Source organism: Apaloderma vittatum, unplaced genomic scaffold, assembly GCF_000703405.1.
Source record: "Apaloderma vittatum isolate BGI_N311 unplaced genomic scaffold, ASM70340v1 scaffold24494, whole genome shotgun sequence".
NCBI classification, from domain to species: Eukaryota; Metazoa; Chordata; class Aves; order Trogoniformes; family Trogonidae; genus Apaloderma; species Apaloderma vittatum.
In genome coordinates this window covers 14,010-40,168 of record NW_009712472.1, presented here as the reverse complement: position 1 = coordinate 40,168, position 26,159 = coordinate 14,010, and the positions used below count along the sequence as shown (strand labels likewise).

The 26,159-nt window shown below is 55.4% G+C and overlaps 1 protein-coding gene across 2 annotated transcripts in view; it reads right to left on the bottom strand.

Moving 5' to 3' along the window:
• Positions 1-1,495: 1,495 nt before the first annotated feature.
• Positions 1,496-26,159, bottom strand: part of KIF1A (kinesin family member 1A) — a 33,812-nt gene continuing 9,148 nt past the window's right edge. The window contains exons 13-48 of one of the 2 annotated variants that reach the window (XM_009868006.1): positions 25,830-25,856; positions 24,326-24,459; positions 23,716-23,795; positions 23,326-23,401; positions 21,060-21,139; positions 20,665-20,771; positions 19,946-20,029; positions 19,640-19,820; positions 19,485-19,557; positions 19,139-19,232; positions 18,853-19,001; positions 18,520-18,698; positions 18,293-18,430; positions 17,117-17,377; positions 13,440-13,558; positions 13,254-13,339; positions 12,822-12,960; positions 12,491-12,656; positions 12,043-12,133; positions 11,736-11,854; positions 11,503-11,558; positions 10,680-10,788; positions 10,502-10,568; positions 10,326-10,410; positions 9,849-9,954; positions 4,924-5,038; positions 4,583-4,716; positions 4,375-4,436; positions 4,143-4,288; positions 3,664-3,876; positions 3,428-3,505; positions 3,014-3,138; positions 2,727-2,873; positions 2,417-2,609; positions 2,223-2,341; positions 1,496-1,656 (exon numbers count right to left, since the gene is read on the bottom strand). In XM_009868006.1, the coding sequence (XP_009866308.1) occupies positions 1,614-1,656; positions 2,223-2,341; positions 2,417-2,609; positions 2,727-2,873; positions 3,014-3,138; positions 3,428-3,505; positions 3,664-3,876; positions 4,143-4,288; positions 4,375-4,436; positions 4,583-4,716; positions 4,924-5,038; positions 9,849-9,954; positions 10,326-10,410; positions 10,502-10,568; positions 10,680-10,788; positions 11,503-11,558; positions 11,736-11,854; positions 12,043-12,133; positions 12,491-12,656; positions 12,822-12,960; positions 13,254-13,339; positions 13,440-13,558; positions 17,117-17,377; positions 18,293-18,430; positions 18,520-18,698; positions 18,853-19,001; positions 19,139-19,232; positions 19,485-19,557; positions 19,640-19,820; positions 19,946-20,029; positions 20,665-20,771; positions 21,060-21,139; positions 23,326-23,401; positions 23,716-23,795; positions 24,326-24,459; positions 25,830-25,856 (4,181 nt within the window). In that variant the 3' untranslated portion in view covers positions 1,496-1,613. The remainder of the gene's footprint in view (positions 1,657-2,222; positions 2,342-2,416; positions 2,610-2,726; positions 2,874-3,013; positions 3,139-3,427; positions 3,506-3,663; positions 3,877-4,142; positions 4,289-4,374; positions 4,437-4,582; positions 4,717-4,923; positions 5,039-9,848; positions 9,955-10,325; positions 10,411-10,501; positions 10,569-10,679; positions 10,789-11,502; positions 11,559-11,735; positions 11,855-12,042; positions 12,134-12,490; positions 12,657-12,821; positions 12,961-13,253; positions 13,340-13,439; positions 13,559-17,116; positions 17,378-18,292; positions 18,431-18,519; positions 18,699-18,852; positions 19,002-19,138; positions 19,233-19,484; positions 19,558-19,639; positions 19,821-19,945; positions 20,030-20,664; positions 20,772-21,059; positions 21,140-23,325; positions 23,402-23,715; positions 23,796-24,325; positions 24,460-25,829; positions 25,857-26,159) is intronic. The other variant, XM_009868005.1, reaches the window with a different exon arrangement.

Genomic DNA, 26,159 nt, shown 5'->3' with positions numbered 1-26,159 from the left:
ACGGACAGTGCAAGGAGGTGCAGCAGAGCAAAGGCGCAGCTGTGCTGTGCAAGGGAAGGTCAGCCACAAAGGTGTGATGGCAAAGCTAGGAGGGTGCCCAGGAGATGCGTGGAGGAAGATGTTTGCCTTCCTGCCTGCAGCTGTGCCACATGGGAAGCCCTGAAGTAAAGCACCCCACCATGGGTGAGAGACAGAAGAAGACCTGCTGCTGGGGGAAGTGAAGCAAAGACACCTTTGCTGTAGGAAGTCCCCTGGATTAACATGCCAATGGAGGCAGGGTGGGAAGGAAGTGGGTGCCTGCTTCTGCAGCAGGGCAAAAGGAGTGAGAGAACACCAGTTGCAACAGTAAGAATAAACTCCATCCCCACACTGACACCAGCCTCTTCCCTGCCCCTCCAACCTGTTTCAAACCTGTCATCCTGCTGGGAGAAGGAACATAATGGTCCTTTTGGGAAAGGATGAGGATCCTGTGGATTGGGATGGTTGTTCCTAGCTCTGGCTCCTGGGGAACTTTCCCATCTGGCTTTGGAAGTGGCCACTAGAACCTTCACACTCCCTGCAGGGATGGGAACCTTGGCATCCTGTCCTAAGCAGGGGGGAAACCCTTCGGACAACCCTCTGGAACTCCAAGGCTGGGATGGTGGAGGTGGCCTGTGTCCTTTCAGTTGGGAAGGACAGCCCTGCATGAGGTAACAAGAAGCGCCATCCCTAGAGCCCTCCTTTTCTTTCCAGCAGGACCAAGCTCTGAAGTGAGGTGACCCATGTGCATGGATGTGGGTGCCCAGGCCAGCTGACACAGCAGGCTTCCTCCTCCCAGATGCAGAGAGGGTAGGTAGGAATTGCCTTCTTTGGGAAGACATGGTGGACTGTCCATTCACTGCTCAGGGGAGAAGTAGTTTAAGCTGCAAGGGGGGCAAAGCAGAGGGTTGGAGAAAGGCAGGGAGCAAGGGTGAGAGCTCTGCTGCCACCAGGCACATGCCAGGGATCTCCTAGGGAAAGCATCTCCAGGCTTCTGACCCACCGCCAAAGCTCCCCCCTACCCAGGGTAAGTGTTGTCTGGGGGCCAGGACACAACTTATGGGATTTTTGTAACATAAATAGAAATAAATACTTTATAAATACTATCTAAAACTACTAACACCTGATCGTACCCTGCCATCTCTTGCAGAAACATCAATAAACTAGCAAATCTTCATACCTAAACTACTTTCCCTTTGTATAGAGTCAATTCCCCCTGCTCTCCCACCTCCAAACTCTACCACACTTCCACCTCTGTAGATCAAAGACCATCTTACAGCTGAAACTGCACTTCCCTGCAACAGGGACCTTTCTGAAGTGTTACAGATGGTGTGACATGAAGGTCACCCATGAAGGGATGGGCAGAAGATGTCATGTGCACAAGAAATCCTGCCCAGGTGGGTCCAGGCTTTTGCAGCTATGAATGGAAGTGAGTTTCCCCTGTGAAGGTGAGAATCAAGACAAATCTTTCCATGGAGCAGACAGCTGGGGCAGCAGATGATGTGAGAGACCAGACGTTAACATGGGAATCTTGAGATAAAATCAGCTATCTTGATCTTGTTGGCAGACGGATGAGGTGGAGGGTGTTTTATAGGTTAGATTCTCATCTGGGCTGTTCTCCTTCTGGACAGCTTGGATCTGATTTAAAAAACAAGGGACAAAAGGTGTCAGAGATGTGGACAAGGAGAGGCTTAGTCCCCTTAGTTTAATGCCCTGGCACCAAGCTGGTGCTTGAATCCAGCCAGAGCTGGAGGGGCACTGGATTAATGTTTCTTCTGCCAGAGCACACAAATTTCTGTGCATTTGCTCCTATTCCCCTAGTCCTGCCACTTGAGATTGTCTCAAGAACTTTGTGAGATGCCGTTAAGAACAATGTGAGATGCTCTCAAGGACAGTGTTTCTGCCACTAGGCATGGATGTTGCTTTGAACTCAGCATACCTCTGTACCAGCCGGGATCTGATCCTCGATCTGATCCTCCACATTTAAGTGCAGAGGAGCTGCAACGAATTAATACACTCCAACTTTTGCCAGCTGAGAGCGTGTCTGGGCACAGCTCTGGGCAGGACGTGCTGCCCAGGCCTGGATGGGGGAGCTGCAGCAAGGGAGAGCACCGGCAGCAGTGCAAGCAGCATGCATGTCTTGCCCACAGACCCCTCACCAATGGCTTCACTGCACCCCACCTTCCCCCAGCTGCCCCTGGTACCTTATAGACCCAGCCAGGAGGGGGTTGAAGGCGTAGAGCCAGTCGTGCATGTCCTTGTCATTGCTTGCCTGCAGGAGGATGCCCCGGTGCTCCGTGCACACCGCAAATGTGTTCGGGGTCTGCTGAGGGAGAGCCAGGGCTGAGTCCCATGCCCAAGGCAGCGCGTGAAGCAGGACTGGCTTCCAATGTCCTACCTTAAGCATGGCCTGCTGGTCCTCACTGTACTCAACTTGGGCCTTGGAGAGGTTGAGTATGGCCCTCTCGACTGTGTCCTTGTCTGAGTTGTAGATGTAGACATATGGGCGCCGGACAACCACAAAGCGCTTTACCCACCCATTGGTGTGGGGCTCCAGGAAGTGCAAGTAGCCCTTTTTGGAGACAATGGGGCTGCAAAAGAGACCAAGATCAGGGTGGGACATAGACCACAAGGAGGTGGCAATGGTAGGACACAGTCCCCCACAACCCCAAGTAGCTTCTCTCACTGGCTGCCCCAGCTGCTCCTACCTGACCCGGATCTCCTGGATGTCAGGCACCAGCAAACGCTGGGGCTCCTTCTCCTCCTCAGTCCGGCAGGCTGAGGACTTCTTCTGCTCTCCTTCTACCACAGGCTCCAGGTCAGGACTCTCTGCCCTGGAGGAGACCTGGGGGGGTCTGGGGAGGGTTGAGAGTGCAGGTTGTAGAACAAGTGATGTCTGAGGAGCATCCATCAACCAGGACTGCATCCCAATGGTACACGTGCTGTGCTTGGGGAATGCCAGGGCATCACCTGAACCTTCCGGCCACTTTCTTACCTGACCTCTATGGCATTATAGCGTCCCTCCACCAGTGATGGGCAGGTCGAGGAGGGGGTGAGTGTGGTGACCCCAAGAGCTGGCATGGAGGGGTCTCTCATCAGAGTCACAGACATTTCGGACAACTGTGGAAAAGTGGAGGTGTGACCCCAAGTTTCTGCCTGAAGCCAGTCACAGGCAACAAACCAGGTGCCTGCTCGTAGGCAAGACCACTGGCTGGTGGGGTCCTCTCCTGGCACAGTCCCAAAAGCCACCAGCTCCGGGAACATCAGGGCATGCAGAGGGAGCAGGGATCTCAGAGCAGGAACCTCTTGTGCCATGGTGCCCACCTGGCTCCCACCCAGCCAGTGCCCCCAAGCCACACATCCCTCCTGGCCCCCATCAGCCTGGTGGAGCCTGGGGCAGCAGTGGTACCTTGCTCTCGCTGGCGCTAATGCAGACATGGCTGTGGCTGTACTCCCTGTTGAAGGTGTGCGTGAGCAGGCGCAAGCACTGCAGAGAGAGGAGGACAATGGTGGGGTAAGAGGCACCTTTCTCCACCCTACTCCTCCTGCTCCTCTTGGGCTTTCTCCTGCTGCAACCCCCTGCCACCCCATGGGAGCCCCTTCCAGGCTTCATCCTCTCGAGCTGGGGATGCTGCAGGATGGTACCTTCACAGCCAGCTCTTTCTGCCTCTCGCTGGGGGTCTCGAGGGGTGACACGCGGCCCTCAGGGGCTCCGTCAACAGACAGCGGGGAGGAGACACAGGAGGTGCTTCGGGACTCGGAATCCTCACTGGAGCAGGGGGACAGGGTCTCCAGGCCCAGGCGCTGGGTTGTCTCCAGCTTCTCACGCAGAAGCAGGTAATGCCTTGTCTTCTCCACCTAGGCAAAGGCAGCCAGGCTCAGGGGTGACCCCCACTGGCATGCTTTCAGGGACTGTGCTTCCCAGACCCTGTTAACCCCATTTGCTCATTAGCTTTGGGTCTGCTGGGACCCAGCTAGCAGTGATGCACAGGAGAGCAGCAGTGACACAGACCCACTCCTTCCTCCTCCTGTGACTGGGAGGGCTAAGACACTCAGGATGGGGAATCCCACTGACACCAACGGGATGAGGAGCTGAACTGCTCATTTCTAGCCCAGACTCTTACTTCTTGCAAAAGGCTGAGTTTCTCCAGCTCCCACTGATGGTCAAGGATGAGGCTGTCACTGCGGGGCCGCCAGCCAGCCAGGTTCTCCTCTCCCCGCACATAGGCTACAGAGGTGTCCAGCACACGCCGGCGCCGTCTTTGCATGCCTGCAGGGACAGATTCAGAGCTCAGGGGTCAGACATGCAGCACTGACCAGCCTCATGGTGAACAACCAGACAGGCAAGGCACGCACCTGGGCTGCCAGCATCAGCCACGCGACAGAGGCTGAGCTCGTAGACTCCTGTCACACGGTTGCTACAAGCAAAGAGAAATACAGCATTACCGGCTCTGCCCCATCCCCATGCCCTGGTTATTTCACTCAGGTTGCTGGGATGCCCCAGGAGGCTTCCAGTCCCTGGGTGATGGCTTCCTTCTCCCAAAAGGCAGGAGCATCCCAGTACCTCTCGGAAGCCCGCAGGCTACCACTGCCAAAAAGGTTGCGGATGGAGCGGGAGGCAGGAAGCTTGGCATCCCGGGAGTAGAAAACCATACAGAAGTCTTTGGTGATGACAGCAGGCTGAGTGCAGTTCTCCATCTGCAGCAGGGGAGGAGGGGAGGCATCAGGGGGCAGCCCAGCAGGTCTCTCCCACCCCTAGTGCTCAGTAGTTTCCACTCCCAGGGCCCCCAAGCACCAGGTTAGCATCGGTGCTGGCTAAGAAGGGGTTCATGCTGGCTGCACCCTGACATGGGTGGAAATACCAGACTTTGCTGGCATTATAATGGCCCCAGCTAAGATCCTTGCCTCGATGTAGGCTGAAAGAGTGATGTAGATTTTCTCCCGGTATGGGGTGACACGGTTGAGGAGCAGTGAGTTGTGCATGGAGCTATCCCACGCTGTTTCAAACTGGTAGAAAGTCCTGCCAAGAAAGATATCAGATCCAGTAAAACAACCCCTCCAGAAACCCAGATAAGTGAGCAAAGAGATGCCATCATCCCTCGCTGCAGCACCATGGCAGGCCTGCAAGGACACAGAGACATGCACACGCGGTGGGGGACAGATAGGGACAGCCACTCCAGAGGATGCAGGCTCAAGGCAAAACGGAACAAGGCGTGGCAAAAGGGGACACAGCACCCTTGGAATGGCTCACACAACACGTTTGGGGAGGAGGCATCACGGGAGGACTAGGGGCTCAGCTAGGGTGCAGGCAAGGCAAGGCAGTCTGAGAAGGCAAAAGAGGGCAATGAAAGGTGGCATGCCCCCACCCGCGTGCTTGGAGTGGAGGACTGCCACCTCCACCGTGCCCAGGCCAAGTTCCCACTATCCAGCCCAGGGCACACAGCACCTCTCAGACCCTACCAGGAGTGGCTGTCACTGTTTGGGTAATGATGGCTATAAGGGAAAGGAGGGAAGATGCTCAGCACTAGAGGGTTGCTGCCAGCTCACCCCTGGGAGAGCAGTCCTTCCTTCAGCCAGGTCCCCTTCCTCAGAGCTACCCCTGTCTGCCAGCCTTGAGCTTCAGTGGGACCCAGGAACAATTTGGTAGCTGGCCCTTGAGCTCCCCTAGCTCTTGCTCTGCCCTGATCATCAGCCGTATTCCCATCAGACTGCCTTGCTCCCCTCACTGCATTTTCCATGGCTCCCAGGTTTGCAGAAGGGCAGGGAACACCTGGCCCCATTCACGCAGTGCCTATAGGGTCCTGCAGAGGACAGAGCAGCCACCCAGAGCAAGAGTGGCAACTGACCTCTTCATGTTAAGCAATCGAGGGTGGAAGAAGCAGGAGGCAGCTCCATTTTGAGAGCACGGGGGATTCCCGTTTCACACTCTGCCTGACTCCTGGGCCCTGTCCTAGGCCAGCCTTGGGTTTAAGGGACACCCCCTCCCCAAAGTCACCCACAGCTGCCGCAGCCCCAGCTCCTGCCTGAGCATCCTCAGGAAGCCGTGGCTCAGCGACATCTCAGCAAGAACACATTGATACATCCCCAGAGCAGCATCCAGGCAGCTGAGTGGAGCTGAGCTAGAGGGAGTGGGGAAAGACTCCTGGTTGTGATTACCCCCATGTTGGGCGAAGAGAGAGTGACGCTTTCAGAAAGTGTATAAAATACATTAAAAAACCCCATGTGAGATAGCGTCAAGGTGAAGGATTGCTTTGCGGACACAGGTCACTTGAGAGTGCTCCCCAGAGAAGAGAAGAGGAGCCTCAGGGGAGAGGGGAAAGAGTAAAAAGCAAAGGGAGGAGGAAAAGGAGAAAAAGAAAAGCAGGAGGGTCCAGACCGAGTGGATGTACGCAGAATACCTAGTGTCATTTCCGAACGAAATGCTATAAGTGGAAGGTGACCCAAGGACAAATACACACACATACACACACAGAAAAATGAAAGGTCAGAAAGCATCATCTGTACAGGGCTGGCGCAGGAGCAGGATCGCAAGGAAAGGGAGCCCCTGTTGAGGGGACTCGCCATATACAGGCACCACTGGCCAATAGAGCCTAGCTGGACCCCAAATCAGAGCCCAGAAGGATTTTCACAAGGGAAGACAGAAGTTTACTTGCTTGGGTAAAAACCCTCTATCTCCTGCCTTCCTCATGGACTGGTAGCTGGGAAGCGAGCACATGTGTGCTCGCCATATCCTTAACTCTGCCCTTACTGTCATCCCAGGGAAAGGAGCTCCTATCCAGCACAGCCCCGTGGAAGGTGCCCATCAAGGCAAGGAATACCTGTCCCACCACCACCCACACAGTGGGAGATGATTTCTCACCCCATCCCTTGGTCCACAGGGAGAGCATCGCTGTGTCAAGAGCCCGCAGGCAATGCCAGCACTAGGCTACGTCTCCTGCAGCAGAGGGTTGGATCTGTGCTGAATCTGTCCCCTTGCACCCTGCAGGGTATAAGGTGTTGCTGGAAGGACAGCTCTGCCCTTGGGCATCTCTGAGCTGGACCAGTTTTTAGCTGCTTTAAGGAGGACAACCTCCTGGGCACAAAGCTTCAGAGTCCACCAGGACTTGGTAGACCCCAACCCCTGTCTGCCAGATGCATCTCCCTCTTCTTCCACCATGAAGCAAAGTGACAGGACACCTCCTCTGGGACTTCAGCAATACTCCTGTACAGAGGCTGGTTGGCAGCACCGGGGTCAGGCAACTCTCACCCACAATACCAGGCTCACCCTACAGTCCCAGCTGAAGCTCCCTCATCCCCAAAAAGCTGTTCCCTCTGTTACACAGGGGCATAACATCCATGCCACATACGGGTGTGCACATCCACCGTCATGCCTGTTTACAGATGCACACTGCACATATGCCACACCTACTTCTGCAGCAGCCGCTGTGCATACCGCCACACCACCCAGTGGTGCTGCTATCACTACCAGGTGCCCAGGTGAGGGCTGGAAGCACCTCAAAGCCCCCACTGTGGCCCACACCATCCCTGCAGCTACTCCAAGTGGTGCCAGGGGCCAAGCTGGGGCTGGGGCTGGAGCAGGAGGCAGCAGGGGGCGGCACACTCAGTGTCAGGTGCCAGATGGCAGAGAGATGGGAGAGCAGTCAAAAAGCAAGAAGAAAACCTAAATCAGGCAATGGGGATGCAGGGGTGCGAGGGGGAGCAGCAGCCAGCAAGAGCGCGGCCAGAACAAACAGCAAAAGGGGCTGAGTGAACAAGAAGTGCAAGGGTGGGAAGAAGGAGGGATGGGGTGTGTGGAGCGATGTGGGGCTGGATGTCCAAGTGCTGCCTCTGGCAGAAGTGAGTGCACAGAGGCAAGGGAGGAGAAAGAAAGAAGGGAGAGAGGAAAACGGGGTGGAAAAAAACCCAATGGAAACAAATAATACCTAGGCATATCCGAATCAAGAAACTGCCTGCGAAAACACAAAACAATCACATGGTTAGTGTGGGCTTGGATGGGTGGCAGCAGTGGAGAGAAGTGAGAGGGGATCCTGGGCACTGTCCCCCATGCCTCATCCTTGGGCATTTGATGCAGGGGTGGATGGGTGCTGGGAAGGGAGCCATACTGCTCCCCTGGTCTCCTCCTGAGCAGCTCCAAGGGACTGGGGAGGCTGGGAGGAAGCCAAGACTGTTCTGAGAAATGGAGGCTGTGTGGCGCAAGGCAGCGAAGCAGAGTGCAAGCAGCTGGGGAGGAGGGTGAAGCAGGCCCTGGCTCAGCCCACTTCCCTCTCTCTGCCTGTCCTTGCAGGCTGCTGGGGCTGAAGCACACACGCCTGCATGCAGGATGGAAGCTGGGGCAGGGGGTTGCAGCGATCACTCCTTGGTGTCCTGCGGGAAGCCAGATGCCCCCTCCTTGCCCTGCCCAGCTCTGGGCAGGTTTGACAGGATGGATATGGGACACATACAGCATGAATGCTGTCCCAAGGCCCAAACTCCGGGCTGGCCCTGAGGTGCAGACCTGCTGAGCAAGCAGGGAAGCAGGTTCTTGCAAAACCTGAGCCCTCCATCTCCCTACGTCACAACTCAAGCCTGAGTTGTGTCCCCTTGCCCCGCAGGGGGAAGGCACGAGTAGGAGGCACTAGAGAGGCTGAAGATCCAGTGTGGCTGCATCCAGGACCAACTGGCCAGATCACAAGCTGACGTGAAACAGCACAGCCCAAGGAGCCTTTGGGTGCCACAGCCACCCAGCTCCCAGCAGTCAAGCAAAAACCAGCACAGCTCTGCCAGGCTGAGCCCTCCTCATCTGACTGTCCCTGCCTGACTTTGCTCTGTTGTCCTCATGGCTGTGCCAAAGTTTCCTAGTCCAACACTCACACGCATACTCGACTCCATGATTTGGCTCTGCTGCCCAGGTATTGTGTGCCTGCTGCTCCAACATGCCCAGGAGCCACTCCAGGAGCTCTGCAGAGTGGCATCTCCTGTCCAGACCCCCATTATCTCTCAAAAAACCCACCCTGCCTTGGGACAGACTACCTTGGGGCAGTGATGATTCTGAAAAAAATGAGGGGAAAAGTGATGCCCGCTCCCTGCTGGCATGCTCCTACACTGGCAGCTGCCACACACACAGCCCAGGACTGGTCCTGCTGCTCCCACTGCTGCCAGTGATCATCTCCATCTCATTGTGGTTGCCTGTGCACATGCATTCTGGCCAGGGATGCCCATCATGCCCCCCAAGTTTCACCAATAGCCCTGGTGCAGAAAAAACCTCTGCCCTCTGCTCCCCACTGCCCCTGCAGAAGCCAGCCAGGGAGATGTCTGACATAAAAAAACCTCCATCCCCACTGCTCCCACACACTCCCTGCCAAGTCCACAGCAGGGATACAGCCCTCCCAGGACAGGTGTGAAGGGACAGGCATCCCAAAAGTTACTAAGCAGTGATGGGGGATGGCTTTCCTGCATCACTGCTGCACAGACAAGGACCAGCTATGGGCACCAAGTGGCCTTTCCAGCAAGTTTGCTGAGATGTGGGACAAATAGCCCTTTATAGCAGGTCCCTTCCAGCCACAGGGTCAGCACCTGCAATCACAGCCACCACTGGAGAGCAGAACCCCCACCCAAATTCCCTGTAGTGCCAAAGCATGGCATGGAGAGGCTTCAGGGAGGAGGAAGGGAGCTGGTGGCCCTGAACTCTGAGAGCCTCTGCAGCTCCAGATAATTCTCCCCTCTGCAGCAGCAATGAGTCAGCAGGACCCTGCAGAAGGATGAAGAGTTTCCCCATGGAGGACAGGGGATCTCCACATTCCCAACCCCAGCCCTCACCACAGCAGGAAAAGAACAAAAGAAGTGGCACGCACCGGTCATCCTGGGAGGGGTGGATGTAACCGGAGGAAAGGATGTTCAGTGATAGGATGTTGGGGTCAATGAGAGACTCGTCTGCTTCTGGAGTGTTACGGATCCGACCTGAAAGTGCAGTATGGGGATGCCACTCAGGCAACAGGCAGCGGCCCTGCAAGTGTCTCCATGTGAGGCAGAGGCAGCCTGCCTTCCTGCATCTTCCAGTAGGGCCCTGTCACAGGCAGCAGCCACGTGGCACTTGGACACTCAACAGTAATATCCTGGTCTGGATTCAGTGACTGGGACCAAGGCATCCTGTGTATGCAGTGTCCTGGTGTCACCTGTCAGGCAGTTGCCATTTTGGTATTGCAGGGCAGGAAGGGAGACAAGGCATAAAGCCCTGCATAGGAACATGGGAAAGAAATAGCCCTAGAGGATGCTCAGGAGCAAGGTGGGCTGAGGGTTGCTCACAGCCCACCCAACCTAGCTCAGCTTACCCACAACCAGCTCCCGCACTTCCTTCCAGCGGATGAGGCTGCCTGTTTCATGCACCAAGGTGATGGTGATTCTTCTCTGGATGCCCTAAGACCCGTTAGGCCAGAGAGAAAGAACAGTGGTTAACATAGCTCCTGGCAGGAGCCAGAGCTGGGACAGCAGCTTGTGGAAGGAGTACCTGGTGGAGGAGGAAGGTCCCGTGGCATGGCATGCCTCCACGGTGGTCCACAACAGCAGGGATGTAGCTGGAAGAAATGATCACAGAGCGCCATCAGCTTGTCCAGAGATGTCAAGCACCAGGCAGATCACCGCACTGCCTCCCTCTCCTTCCCACTCCCTTTTCCAGCAGGACTTACTCGCCATTGGCCTCCAGCTCACAGATCTCGAAGAAGACCATCAGGTCATACTTGCACTGGCACGGGCCAGCACTGGGCCGAGTCATGGTGCTCAGCTTCGTTGCAGGCACTGCAGAGGGTCAGAAAGTGAGAAAGTGAGCTTGCCACTGACATTTGAACTGAGGCATATGACAGCAGGCAGGGAAAGGGCAGAGCAGATACCACAGGGAGACACATGGAGGCAGCAGCAAGGCAGGAAGGAGTACTTAGACAGGGACAGCCCCACCCTGTGGACCTTGCTGACCACCTGTGTGCCTTCTTACATGCCCAACACAGAGCAGCGAGGGTGTCTGGATGCAACCAGCCTCACCCATCCCTGAGACACACACCCTGAGCCTACAGCCCTGGCACAGATATATTGCAAACCATGCAGCACTGCTCCAGGGACTTCTCAGGGATAATCACACCTGGACAGCTAGAGAGAGGCTTCCCTGGTGCTGACACAGGGACCACACAGCAAACCATGGTGCTCAACCAAACCCCAATAACTTGGGTCTCGGCAGCCAGGGTACAGCAGAAACCTCTCAGCCTCTGAGGAATGGTGGGGCTGGGTGGCCATCTGAACTGTCTGAGGCACGTAGTGTCCTCCCTGTCACTCCGCAGAAGGCAAGAAAGGGGCTTTGCATCAGCTGGGTGCTGCAGGAATGGGTGCCAAGTGCTTTCAGGTCTGTAGTATATTTCGTGATGCCCCTAGGGTTCTAACTGGTTCCCCCTGGGGAAGAGGACACCACATCCAGCATGGGGACCACAGGCAGGCAGAGGAGCAAGAGGCCAGATCCCATACCTGGTTTGGAGAGTGGCATCACACGGGGGAAGTGGCGCCGGGATGGCCTCAGTGGGCTGCAGAGAGAACTGGCTTAGTTATAACATCCACAGGGACCTCTGAACACAGCCAACCGCACCTACACTCTGCGGCTGACCTCTCCTGCCACCTCCCCCCACTTTCTCTGGGTCATCAGGGTGTACCAGGTGGCCCCATGGCACCCAGGGGCTGGAGGTGGCTCAAGGTGTGCCCACCTCAGGACATCCTTGCAGAGAGGAGGGAAAGGATGCTGCTGGTAGTGCCCGAAGACTTCAAATACAATTGGCTGGCTCTTGATGTATTCAATGAAGGACTTGGTTACCTCCACAGCAATCTAGAAGAGAAAGAGCCATTGATGGTGCAATCTAGCACACATATCCACCTTGTCTAAGGTTGGCTTAGCTAAGCGGCTGTGACAGGCTGAAACAGAAGATCCCCTGGGGAGAAGATCCAACCAATGGCCCCATGGAGACTCCAATAGTCACAGGCATGACGTGGTGCGGCCAGGGAAGGGGTACACACATTTTGCACGTGATAAAAGCCCAGTGGTGGCCCTCGTCCTGTGTTCTTCAAGGGCTCTGTCGAAAAGGCCTCATCGTGGCGATGGATGAAGCTGTAGAGGGAAGGAAGGTGCCTCAGGGGCTGTGGGACGACGATGTGCTGGAACAGGGAGGGGAGAATGGGCAAGGACCAGGACAAGAACATGCTCCTTGCCAGGGCTGCTGCCCACACCATGGGCTGGCACAGGACTACCCCAAAGCTGGTGGGAGCCTCTCCCTGCCTTTTGCCAGCAACGAAACAAGGCACCAGACTGGTGCATGGGATCATCCCACAGCCCTTCACTTTGCCGCCTCATCCATGGAGGGCTCAGTGGTGGAAAGGCTGGGCCTGCCCAACATTCACTACCAGCCCCCAGGTGATGGCAAGAATACAGGAAGAGATACAAGGCTGAAGGGCACTGGAAGCTCACTTGAACTGGCAGAATATGTCTGCGTATTCTGCAGAGATGCTGGAGGCTTGCAGGACTGTCACACGGAAAGTGAAGATGCTGCCCAGCCTCAGGTGGTCCAGAGCTGTTTCCAGTGGCCCATCCGGTGCAGGCTTCTCTGGACTGTTCAGAAGGTCCTCTGGGGTCACTGCAAAGATAGAAGGATCCTAAGCAATGCAGGAGGGGTCACTTCCTTGGTGTCTCTCAGCAGCCCTGCACCGGGGCAGTAGACTTTTAATGCTTGGGCAGGTGCAGAAGGTTTGGTGTTGGGACAGAGGGCCTGTTCCCCAGCCACTTGTCAGCACCTCCTCACCTGCACACGTGTTGTTGTTGACTTCATCAGCAGAGGGACCCACATCGCTGACCTGCCCCTGGCCTTCAACAATGCGTAGTTCTTCCTGGGACGTTCCCGAGCGAGACATTCCAACAGCTGGGCATGACTCCGACTGGAACTGTGCCAGTAGTGAGGTTCAGGGATGCTGGTGGTCCCCCTGGTGGTCCCACTTGTGCCACTGCCTCAAGCACCAGGGCACCTCCAGCTCTCCCTTCCCAGCCCACAACAGCTCCCCTGAGACATGATCAAGAGCCATGCTGAAGGGCTGGGGACTGTCAGATGCACCCAGAGCACAGTCCCTTCAGTGTGATGCCTCTGAGAGCTTGGTAGTCACCATGGGAGAGCAGCGCCATGGCAGGCAGCTGTCTGCAGTCCCTGGACACTCCCCACAAGAGCCAGCCACCACCATACCTTCTCAAAGTGCTGGTCATCAAAGGATATCTTGGCTGTCCCAGACTGCCGCACGCCAGAGCCATAGTCAGGAGCTTCCTCATCCGCTGGAGGAGGGATGGGGGTGAGCTCACATGGAGGGCATGGGAGAATGTAAGGGGAACATGGAGGAATGTAAGGGGAACACTTTGTAGGGGGTCTCCCTACCTGAGATGGCCTGGACGGCCACACGCAGGAATCCCTTCACCTCACCCTTCTCACTGACAATGGCCACACGGTGGACCAGGGGCACAGGGTAAAGGAGGTTGCTCAGGTAGACGAAGGCCCTGCGAGAGAGAGGGGGAACACACACAACACGGAGGGGAGCGGTCACTGCTCCCACCCAAGGGTCCCCAGGCGCAGGTGGCACGGCCGGCAGTGGCCGGGATCCCAGGTCACCGCTCACAGCGTGACGACAGCGCTGCAAAGCAAAACTAAAGAGAAGGCAGCCAGGGCCAGCCGAGAGGGGCAGGGGGTAGGCAGCAGGCAGGCAGCACACCACAGGCAGCACCATGAAGCGAGGGGAGCGGTCACTGCTCCCACCCAAGGGTCCCCAGGCGCAGGTGGCACGGCCGGCAGTGGCCGGGATCCCAGGTCACCGCTCACAGCGTGACGACAGCGCTGCAAAGCAAAACTAAAGAGAAGGCAGCCAGGGCCAGCCGAGAGGGGCAGGGGGTAGGCAGCAGGCAGGCAGCACACCACAGGCAGCACCATGAAGCAGACGGGACTCGTGTACCTCTCCGGCTGTCCCCCCCATGGTGGTGTCACCTCCATGGTGGGCAGGGGGAGGGGGGCTGCGCTGGTGTGACGGTGAAGCCGGGAGGGAAGAGGACCTTCTCTGAGGTGGAGAGCCAGAGGACTAGGACAGGAGGTGCTGCAACACAACTTGGGGGTAGCTGAAGAATCACCATGGTGGGGGACAGGGATAAGGCAGGGGAAGAAGGGAGGGTGACAGGGCCAGCAGGAACAAAGGAGGGGAGATGAAGAGGTCCTTGCCAGAGATCAGAAGCCTCCAGAGATGAACCTGCTAGGGGGATCCTGACCCTGTCTCTGCTCATGGTGTTGCAGGACCACTGGTAGCTGCAGGGCTTTGTCCACGTAGGAAAGAGGCTACATGGCATGGCTGGCAGCATCAGTGGTGTGTGTCCTCTCTGCCCCATCCCTTTGCACACGTGGCTTCAGGGTCTTGGGCTGCCCACCAGCACATCACAGGCACAGCACTGGCTGGCTTCTTGCTCTGGGAGAAGAGGAAGCTGCCCACTCCCTGTGTGGCAGGTCTGAGCCTCCTCGCTGTCCTCCATGTCATCCATGTTGCTTACACTATCATGGCAACGTGTCACACTGGGGTTCAACATGATGGTTGCACCACATCTCTGCCAGCACCACCCACCAGGCTACAGCTCCCTGTTTCTCAGGCGGTTTCCCTCCTTTTGCCACCTTCCTCAACCAGTTTGCAATCTGATAGTTCTCCTGGCACTCTGGTAATTGTGGCATGCTGTGCCCTCAGTGGTGACAAGTCACCTTCATAGCCTGTGGTGCCAAGCTCCCTGCCAAGATGTGAACTACCCTTGCTTGTGGTGCAGCACTGCTCCCAGTAAGAGTGCGAGCAGGGTGCCCAGCACCCCTCCCTGAGGTGCCCACTGGCATCTTGACATGCAGCATCTTCAGATGTTGTAGGGAAGGATGGTGCTGCGGCTGGCCAAGATACTTCTGCTTCAGGAAACTCCCATGAGACTTGCATCTCCAGGTGGCTGGCAGTGCTGTTCACAATGTCCCAACCTTGCAGATGTCTTTGCAGACATCCAGTGGTATTCATAACTGCCCAAGGGGTGCCTGCAGGAGGCCCCAGCTCCACACTTGCAGCCCAAGCCCCAATCACTGACCTCCGACTGCTGCTTGAGGCTTTTTCCACCCAAAGCATCTCCAAGGACTCAAACTGTAGAAGCAAGAGTGACAACCCATCACTGTCTCTTAACGGGCCCATCTCACTCCATCTTTTCTTAGAGGCCACCAGAGACAAGTGGCTGGACCATGCCAGAGCTTTCTGGTGGGACTGCATGCCTGGGACAGATCCCCGAGGCCACAGGGAGGTCTCAGAAGCAAATGGAGCCAGGTGTGCCTGCCTGCCTGAAACTGCAGGGCAGCTGGTGGAGAGGGGAGGAAAGATGGGGAGGGAAAGATGCAGGCAGGGAGGAGGGGGACAAGTGTGTCACTAGAGAAAGGAGGGCAGGGACACTAACCACAAGATTGGTGAGGTGCAAAGATGGCATGCTCAGACCAAAGAAAAGCCTTTCCAAAGGAAGACAAAAGTGAAATAACCCCAATTTTTGCCAAAGCTTTGGAGAGATAGAGCCAGCAGCTAAAAAAAACCCAAACAAAGTAATAAAAAAAAAAAAAACAGAAAGGGAATAAAAAAAATCAAAGACAAGAATCCAATCATAAATCAATCCAAGCACACTTCACAAGAAATGTGGCCAGCAGAGCTGCTGCATGAGGAGCCAAACCCAGGGCAGACTCAAAAGAAGTCAGAAGGTGCTGAGTTCCAGGGAATGTGCCCCCTGCATGGAGGGCCACCGTCGCAGGACCTTTTTTTGGTTTTTGCGGTCCTCCCAAGAGTTTTGGAGATTTTTTGATGTGTGGGGTTTTGTTTTGTTTTTAAATAAGGAAAAAAAGAAAAAAAAAGGGGGAAGAACCCAGCTCTTTCGGCCTGAGGCTGCAGGACTCTTACCCCACCTCTGCCCTGTCTGTCTGTGCTGTCTGTGCTCTTCCCACCTAGCTGCCCGCACTTGCCTGGCAGGGACAAGCCTCACTTTTGCACACCGAGCAAGAGGAGCTCCAGCTCCACCCCAGTTGGGGCAGCCCCAGCAGAGTGAGGTTGACTGTCATAAGCCCCTCTGGCTCCTGCCTGGGGCAGAGGCTTTGGAGGTAGCTCTGGGCACACATCCCCTTGGGAAAACCCCAGAGCAGAGCGGGAAGCACCACATGCCACTTTGAGGGTGGGCAGCTTGTGACCAGGTTTGGCGGCACAGCCTGTTTTGCAGTGGCTGGTGGTTTTCTCCAGACCAAAACTGATGGAGTCCAGGGGGGATCTCCTAGCCAACAGAGAAAACAAAGCTCTAGTCCTCAGCTGAATCTAATCAGGAGTTCAAGCCTACACTCAGGTCCCTGTGCCCTCCCTGAACATGTCCTGTGCCACGTCAGCAGTGATGGACTCAAGCTAAGCACTGGGTAGGAGTGGCAAGAGAAACCACCACTTTTCACAGAGTCCTCCTCTTCCTCCTCCTGAGCCCAGCTCTTGCCTCACTCCCCTCGGCTTCATCCCCCTGACCACTGGGCGATATCCAAGCCTACATATCTAGATGAGGCTCACGCTGACTGATGCATGGGACAGCCAAGCTGGTGGCAGAGGCATGCATAGCTTTGAAGTGCCTGTGTGTACCCAGTCAGCAGCACTGTGAGTGGTCACCTTGAGATGGGTGGGAGGTGGTCCTTCCTGGGAAACCCAGGACTGAGACTACTATGCAGCTCCTTTGGTGCTGGAGATGTATTAGAGCTCCCCTTCTTGGGGGCTGCTCCAAAGAGGGATCTGCCTAAAGGGTCTCCGGTGGAGCCGGCACCATTTGCTTTCCTCAGCTATCCCCTACCACCACTGTGCTCACCACAGCCCTACCTCAGTGCAGACCTCACTGCCCCACCAGGTGCCCTGGGCTCAGCGGCAGTCCTGGCCAGCCAGCCACCCTTTGCACCTCCAGAACGCCTCAGAGGTGGGAGTCGTGTCCGAAAGCAGTTCCCTCATGCGAAAGAGCTAGTTCCTTCCCGGCATGCTCTCCTAAAACCTCACCAACCTTCCTACTAAACTGAACAGGGGGGAGCGGTCGTAAAATGGATCCCGGCCATCACACAGCGGGCACTCCGGAAAGATGTCTTCCTCCAGGTCCTCCGCCTCCTCCTCCTCCTCCTCCTCCTGCCCCTGGTGCTGCTCGTCAGCAGGCTCGGTGATGTCGGAGTCGGGGTTCGAGAAGGTAGGGGAGGGGGTGAGATCAGCCATGCGCTCGCTCATGCATGTGTTGAAAAGAGGAGAGCTGTTGCAGCCAGAGATATCTGAACTAAGGTTAGTACAACAAGATAGAAGACAGGTTAACACCAGCTGTTCCAAATAGAGAGAGAAAGAACAGGAATTTTGCTTTTTTGTGGGGTTTGGTGTGGTTTTTTTCTCACTTGGGTTTTGGGGATGGGTTATTTTCTGCTTAAATAAAGGGACATTAAGAAATAAAGACCTGCTCATCAAGTGCATCCGAAAAGAAAGCAACCAATGGCTGTCTGCTACAAAGAGTAGAGAAAAGAATGACCCAAGGAACTGGTGCAAACAGTGGGGATTCCCCTCACTGACTTTGCGGGCAATGCGGGGATGGAGTGGGTGGCACGAGACTTGCAGCCACACCCAATACCAAACGGAACCTCTCCATGTGCCGTGGCACAGCGGGGATGCCTCTGGGGCAGGTGGGGTTGGTTGGACTATGCAGCTCAGTCTCCTGCTCCCCCTGGCCACCAGGGCAGACCCCTTCTCCAGGGTGGCCCATCCTCGTCACCAGCACTGCGTCCTTCCAACTGGCGTGTGGGAAGTGCACAGACATGCATGGCACATAATATACAGACAGATGCTCAGACACCAACGCGTGCATATGGACGCGTGCCTGCTGTGGCAGAGGTTCTGATGGCATGGGCTCTCAGCCTGCTGCACAGCAATACCCCCCCAACTCCCACCAGCAGCAAGCCAAGAGTCCCTGCCTCACAGCACCGTGGCAGCAGAGGCATTGCCAGCTGGCTCGAGGGTCCCTCAGTGTCCCAACCCCCACTGCAGAGGACAGCCATCACAGGCAAGGTGGACCATGACCTGCACTTCCTCCTGCTGCGTGGCCCCAGGGAGACATATGACCTGCACACGGCAAAGCCAGCAGCACTTCCTCCTGCAGGGCTGCCTGCAGGTCTCAGCTGTGCTTAAAAGGAGCCAAAGCACTCACCTGCCAACCAGCCTGAACCAGGGGAAGCGGTCGTAGAAAGGATCTCCACCGGTTACCACGTTGTCGCAGTCCTCGATGATGCTAGAAGGCACTTCTGCTGCACGGTCATACATTTCACGCATTAGGTCCAGGCGTTGCCTGCAGGCAGAGGGGGATGTGACAGGCATTGGTGAGAAACTGAGCTGAGGCTGACCAAGCCCTCCCTGGCATGGGCATTGTTCACCTACCTCAGCTTTTCCAGGGTCCAGTAATGTGTCGCTCCATTCTTCTGGTCCTGCACCTCTACAGCCACAATAGTCCGGGGGAATGGACGCTTCTCCCGGTCCTTGGCAGCATCGGGAGGCAGTAGGTCAGGAGGGAGAGGTGAGTACAATGTGTCTGTGAGAAGCACAAACTGGAACTGGACCTGGAGAGGGGCAGAAGGAGATGGTGAGTTGCCTGGGAGGACAGTGGTCTCCATGTAGTGCCTAACCCCGTCCTTGGCACTTCCCCAGCTGTCCACACTTGTGGCCTCTTCTAAGGGTGCCACAGCAAGCCAGAGAGGAGCCCTGGGCACCCACCTTTTTCTTCAACTCCACGCTGATGGCATTGGCTTCCTTGAGGAAGATGGCATTGCCCCAGAGCAGGTCACGGAGGGAGGTGAATTGGTACCACTTCCACTTCCTAAAGGCCCAGAGGGCCAGCTCAAACTCACGCTCTGTCCACTGCACTGTGGGGACACAGATTGACAGTCATCCCACTGCAGGGATGGAGGACATTGGCATAGAAGTGTCCATGCAACCCGTGGTCCAGTCTTCCTGCTCCCATAGTGAGCATCAGAATCTTTTGGTGGGGCACAGCCCTCACCTTCATCCTCAGGTTCTTCCTCTTCCTCGTTTGCCTCAGGGTAATACCTAGAGTCCATCTGCTTCTGCAAAGCCTCCAATTTGCTCTCATAGTCCTGGGGAAAGCAGGGAGAGGGGTGATGTAACCCACAAGGTGTGACCTTCCTCCATGTTGTCACACAGCACTTGCCTCCCTGAAACAGGAATCCATCCTCCTCCCTTCTCTGGATCTGTGTTTACGGGTTTAATCCCAGGAAGAACAGATTTGCCTTTGTGTTTAGGACACACAGAGCTACCCCATGCAAACATTTGCCAGGACTCAGTCATGCCTGGGCAGCCTGAGAAGAAGACATGTCCTGGCCACCTACCAGCCTCTGCTGCTCGAGAAGGTAATTTGCCTCCTCCCGCTCCCTCCGGTACTGGTCCTCCAGTTCCTGGAGCCTGGGAGGAATGGGGAAGGAAAGGATGACCAAACTGGAGGTGGATACCCAACTTCTCATCACTCCAGCCCCTGTGCCCTCACCGCTGCTCCATCTCCTGCTTCATGTCAATGCCCTGCTTCTCCAGCAGCTCTCTTTGGGCGAAAGCCCAGTCCACAGGCTCAGCTGGAGTCTCAGCGCATGGGGTCCGCTCCCGCTCCTGTCTAGCCTGCTCAGGGTGGTTGAAGCGGAAGACATGGCTCTTCCCCATAATGATGCGGTTTCCTACAGGGATGCACATAAGGCAGGAAGAAAGTCCTGGGTTTAATGTGGGGACAACCTGCAGGGCCCCTGCGGGATGGAGGGAGATAAGTTAGAGCAGTGCTGGCATGCCAGCTCTGTGGACTCACCTGAGCGCAGGATACTGGGCTCCGTCACCTTTTTGCCATTCACGTAGGTGTCGGCACCTTCACAGGGTTCCAGGGTCACTATTACTGCAGGGACAGCAGGAGGCGGAGAGAGGGAGTGAAGGTGAGGTGGAAGCAGAGGGATAAATATTGCATCTCCTGCTGCACTACTCCTGCAGCCTCAGAAAGGGAGAGCTGCCCCAGACAGCACCCCAGGTGTGGAGTTGGGGGACACCACAGTATCGACCAGCAGCACCCACACTCTGGGCAACCAGCGGGGCTCAGCCAACCTCATGTTAATCACAGAAGTCCCAAGGACTTAAAGTATCTGGAGACTGGAACATGAGAGGAGATTAGAGCCTCTGGCACACATCTCCAGCCTCCCCAGGCTTGTCTCTCTTTCACTCCCAGGTTCCTGCTGGTTTGAGGGGTGGTCTCTGCTACATGTCTTGGTTGGGCTATCATCTAGGGTTTGTTCTTCCATATCACACTCATCTCCCTGACTTGCCTCACTGTGGGAGCTTCCACATGCCTTGCATGAGCTTCCCTTCCAGCTAGCTGAGGGCCACAGCTCACTCTGGAAGCAGAGAGGAGGCCACAGCCATGCAGGAGAGCCCCACTAGGTTGAGAAGGGCAGGACCCCTGGCTGGGGGGCAGGTGACGGGGGCACACAGAGGGGCTTGGGTCCCCAGGGAAGTGGAGCCCCTCCAGGCAAGGAATACCTTCACCGCCGGTTTTGGTGTCGCTGCGGAAAAGGCAGTGCTCTTCCTTAATAAAGTGCCCACTGAGAACGATGTCCTGCCTCTTCTCTGCATCTTCCCGTCCAACTCTGCCAGGAGTAAATCCAGATCAATCCTTCCTCAAAGTAGCCCCTCCCCTGGGCCTCCCCCTAAAACCATCCTTGGGGATGACAGGAGCAGCCCTTTGTGCACAGCAGGACCAATGTCCCTAACAAGATTGCCAGGCAAATACATTTCCCCACAGAGCTATGGCATTTTGGAGATGCCCTGGGAACAGTGTGCATACAGGGGATAGTTGTCAACCCACTGCCCACACAGGCAAGTCAAGCACTGAGATGGGCTAGGCTCCCACCACTCCATGAGGACCTGGCCCTCACCTTGTTATGCCGTCCTTGATGTAGTAGAGAAGACACTCAGACATGAGTGGGTCCTCATTCAGATTGACCAAGTGGGGTGTCTGGGAAAGACAAACAAGGAGTCACCCTGGCACATACCATCCATCTGGGCACTGAGGGCTGCTCCCAAGGGAGGTGGGAACTGAGCAGCACCTCAGGCTAACCCTTGCACATGGACAGGTTCTCATGACCTCCGCAGCTCCAAGTACAACATGCACAGACACATATTTTTCAAGGGCACTGCAGAGAACTGAGCAACTGGGACGAGGATGACTCGCCTCTACACACCTCCTTGCTTTCCTCCTCAAAGGGCTGAACCCTGGGCACCCTCACCCTGGCTGCCTTTGAAAATTCGTGTTGCAAACAGGCCCCTCATAGAGACAAACACTTCCCATGAGGAATCCCTGATATGGCTTACTGTGTTCTGGGGCAGGACTGTGCTTGGCTGTGCTGCATTTGCACAGGCCTTTGCATCACCGCAGCCCCCAGCTCTGCTGCAGACAGTGTAGCTGAGACAGAGACATGTCCCGTGCAGCAGCTGGTTTAGGATGAGAAGAACTAAAAGTACCTGTTTTCCTCTACTGATGGTACAAGGACAGATGAAGCATCCAAAAGAGCAGGTTACAGACCAGACGTTCAATGAAAAGTAATGGAGACCTGAAACTATACCTCCAGGTTGAATTTCACTCCTTGGTCTCCTTCCTAACAGTTCCCTCCCATCACTTCTTCCCCTGGGTCACAAACCGCTTTGTTCTTGATGAGAGGAATGTTTCTGCCCTGGCCACAGACCTCTCCAGTGTGAAGCTAGTTTCTTTCATTCCATCACAAGCTGCTGTGATTGCACTTTCAGACAACAGGTAAAATCCCAAGAGTATGAGTAGGTGAAGTTCTGAGTTTCCCAGAAACAAGAATAGAGACCATAAGAAACATGTTAGCAGCCCACTGGCACACAGCATGCACCACAACAGTGCTATGAGCCTTGGCTCATAGAAGAGACTCACTCCAAATAGTGCAGGAGAGCTGGAGCTCAAGGGAATCACAGGCTTTTCTCCATGGTGGCTGGCAGGAGAAAGTTGGCCTTAATATTTAACCTCAGCCTCTCTGGGCAGACATATAGCTCCAGGATCTAAGACTCATTCAGCTTATCCACACCTGCAAGACTGGCTTTTAGAAGGCAGATACTTCCATTGAGCTTCTTGGAGTGCCATCCCAGTGAAGTCCTGTCCTGCTTTGCCCTTAATAAAATGTGGTTTTGCATGCTATTGATGCTAACTTTCCTCACCAGCCACAGGATAAATCAGAGGAGTTTCCACCTGCCAGACAGCCAAAGAGCAAGAAGGCACCAAAATCACCACAGTAATGCCCCCCTCCAAGACCAGTCTGCTTCTGGGAATAAACTCCTATGCTTTCTACGTAAAGGTCTGGGGTCCTAACAGGCAGTAGTTGAATCAGGAATGAGAAACAAAGATGACACTGTAGAAATTTGTCCTAAGAGCCACACCAAGGCATGAAGGTCCTGAAGCCTTCATCCGTGTCACCACCTCAGCTGGGGAAACACAAATCCACTAAGAAGTTTGGCCAAGTCAAACAGCATCAGCTTCTAGGGCAGCTCTCAGAGAACCCCTTGGTGCAATGGGACAGCCGAGCAAGCACCCTGTGGTCCTACTTGCACATGCCTGCACCTCAGCAGCCCGTGCTGCTCTGTGGGCTTCACAGAGTTAGGGCTGTAATCTGGATGTCACCACCACAATGGTTACACAGAAGAGTGAGGGGCAGTGATGTTCTGTAACTGGTGCTTGGAAGGGTTTGCTGGCACACAAATTCTTTAGGGCACGGCCAGTATCTGCTTAGAAAATACTTTCCAGGATGCTACAAGCAATAAAGAGTATGGAATATTTCTGCACCACATTTCTCAGCGAGGAGTTGCTGGTTTCAGGGGCAGCAATCTCAAATACCCCAAAATATGGATTTTTATAAGCTGATAGTGAAGCCCAACACAGTGATCACCAGCAAAGCTCCACCTGAATGGGGACAGCATCCAGGCGATGGGGACTAGACGTTTAGCCATGTGTTTCTACCAATGTTCATACCCAGCAGGGTCAACACTGGGACTTTCCCCATAGGTTCTAGAGCCAAGAAAAGTCTAGTGAAATATGTGGTGCTGGCCAGCAGTGACAGAGCAGGTCAGAAGGGAGCTCCAGGAGTACAAACCAGCCCTCAATTGCCAGGAAGAATAAGATGATCCTACCTTTTTAGGCGAGAAAACACCCAAGGTGCCTCCATCCTCTCTCATGGCCACCCCCATTTCAGCCAGCAATGCTTCCCTGAAAGGGAAAAAAGAGCCTGTCAAAGTGCCGCGAGCCTCTAGAGTTGGCAAGCCAAGGACAGGACCACAGCCCTTGGGTTTGCCCCACAGATCACAGTTGTAAGGAGGGTTGTGCTTCCTTGCCACAGGAAGGTTTCTCAGAGCAGATCATGTCCCTGCAGGCTAACATGGTGGGCACTGCGGTGTCCAGTCAGCAGTGAGTGTACAGCTGAACAGCCAAATTGCCCAGCTGCCTCCAGGAACTGAACTGCATTAGGCAGGGGGGATACTTGGGGAATGCCACCCCACCCCATGCCACTCCCACCCACTCACCTCTCCATCCGGATTGCTTCTGTCCTCCGCAGCTTCTCCTCCCATGTCTCATTCAGCTCTGCGATGATCTTTTCTGTTTCCTGGCATGCACAGGGTTAGCAAGGGGTTAGCGTTTCCTGTGCGCGACAGACCTGTCCACTCTGTCATGCTCTGTCCATCATGTCACAGCAGGACACTAGCCACAGTTTCAGGCTGGTTTAAATGAATCATGGCAGCATTTCACCCATGTCTTTCCATCATCCCCATCTTCAAAGTGCGAGGCACAAAAAACAGCCTCTCCATTCACTTGCTGCCAGCTCACTCCAGCATTATGCTGAGCCAGAAGTACCCATCCCAAGCCACAAGTGCCCTTTGCAGGGCAATGGCAGCAGTAACCCCACAGAAAGGATGGTAGCACCAGGTGGGCCCTACCATAACAAATCCTCTCCCATCTGGCAATCCATAGGACTGGGAAGCTCTGGATCTGTTCAGTCTGCAGGAGTGTGCCTGAACATTGCTTCCCATGAGCATCACCCACAATGGGTTTCCAGGAAATACAGAGCCCCCTCCACAAGTCTCAGTGCAAGAGCATTTCGCTGAGCCCACCATCCCGCTGGGTGCAGCCTCTTACTTTAAGCCTTTCAATTGCCTCTTCACTGCCTGGAGCAAACATCATGCGCTCATGGAGACTGGCAACAGAGGCGGCACGGCTGGACAAGGCCGACAGGGAGGAAGAGGGGCTGATCCCAGCAATGGCGTTGGTCACTGTGGAGAGATTGTCATGGCAGTGATTCAGCTCTACCTCTCCGGCATCATTATTGTTCTCTAAGTCGGACACAGCTATGGACAGAGGAGGAGGAATGGGCCAGGAAAAGACAGATGGACGGAAAGAGAAAGACAGAGACAAGAAATGCTGTTGGGGAAAAAGAAAAGTGGCAAGGTGCATTGAGAAGAAAGCCAAGAATTACAAAGAAAAGGCACAGGTGACAGCACAGTGGTGCAGGCAGCAGTAGGGCAAGGGCATGTACAGCTCTTTCCCAGCCTGGGTAGCCCACCAGGAGCACAGGACTGTGTTGTGAAGCAGCTGCTGGAACAGCCCTGGAGCTTTCCTGGGTTCTGGGGGATGGTTTTTTGCAACACTAGATCCTGCAAGTGTCCTCCCCAAGAGCATGCTGCTGCCCCTGTCATCCTCACCCACTGACACAGCCCTGGTGACTTGTCCTGCACAGTTGCCCCAGATTAGCTGTATCTGTGGGCAAAGAATGAGAAGGGAAGGGGAGGAGAGGCAGTGGCCCTCCACCCTATAAAGGGGTTGAAGGGATGGAGCAGGAGGAGCCATGGAATCCCCTCACTGGCCCACTGGAGCAGCATCTTGGCTGGGTAGCCAGAGAGAACAAAGTGACAGCAGAATGGCAAAACAACCGTTACAGGCAGTGGCCCTTGACTGCCAGCACCTTGAGAATCAGCTGCTGTTAGACCCCACAGCAAAGGGACCCAGGTATCAGAGATGCTCCTCCAGCCGAGAAGTCACAGAGGCTTGGTATGATGTGCTGGAGGCAGGCAGGGCACAGGTTAGCAGGTGCGGCATCAGTCATACGTCTCCATTAGACCATGTTCAGGAGCCAGGAGAAGACAGGACAGGTCACCATCTCCTCAGCAGGTTGCTGAGGAGAGACTGCAGTGCAGAGACTGGCTCCACTGCCTGATCCAGGGCAGGATGGGATGATAGCGCTTATCCACAAGCAAAAGCCTCCTGGCCATCACCACACACCCCTCCATCAGGAGAGCACTGTGCTGGGCTCTTCCCAATGAGCTCCAGCACCAGCAGAAGCAGCAGCAGCAGCAGTGACAGGAAACATCATGACAGCATGGAGGAAGGAGTCCCTGGGGATTGGAACCTTGGCACGGCAGATGGGGAGGACACTGGTCCCTCAAAGTGCTATCCTGAGCCCAGGAGCTAACTGTGATTCTGCCACCATCCCCTTTGCAAGATGGCCTGCAGGCCATCCACCAGCTGGGGTCAGCTACAGGACCCCTTCCCCATGCTGCATAGGTGCCCCTGGGCACAGGTCTATGCTCCCAAATGGCATGAAGCAACAGAGATGGGGAAGCAATCAGTGATGGGGAATACACACATTTGGATCCTCCCGCTGCAGGACAAGCTAAGAGAAAGAGAAAGGGAGCAGGGAGCAGGGGTAAGACAGAGAGAATAGAACAAAAGTGGGTTCATCTCAGCAGGATATCCGACAGCACAGAGCAGAGGCCATGGAGGGTGAGACCCCGGGAACATCTTCCTAGCACCTCTGCCAGGCACATGATAATGAAGATGGGAAGGAGAGGGGGAGACTGGGAAGTCTGGTGGGTGTAATGCAAGTCCTCCTGCTTACAGGAGTGTGCTGGGGGTTGTGAATGTGTGCACAGGGGCTTGCCAGAGGTATCCCAACCACACTTTGGCAGATGGCCAG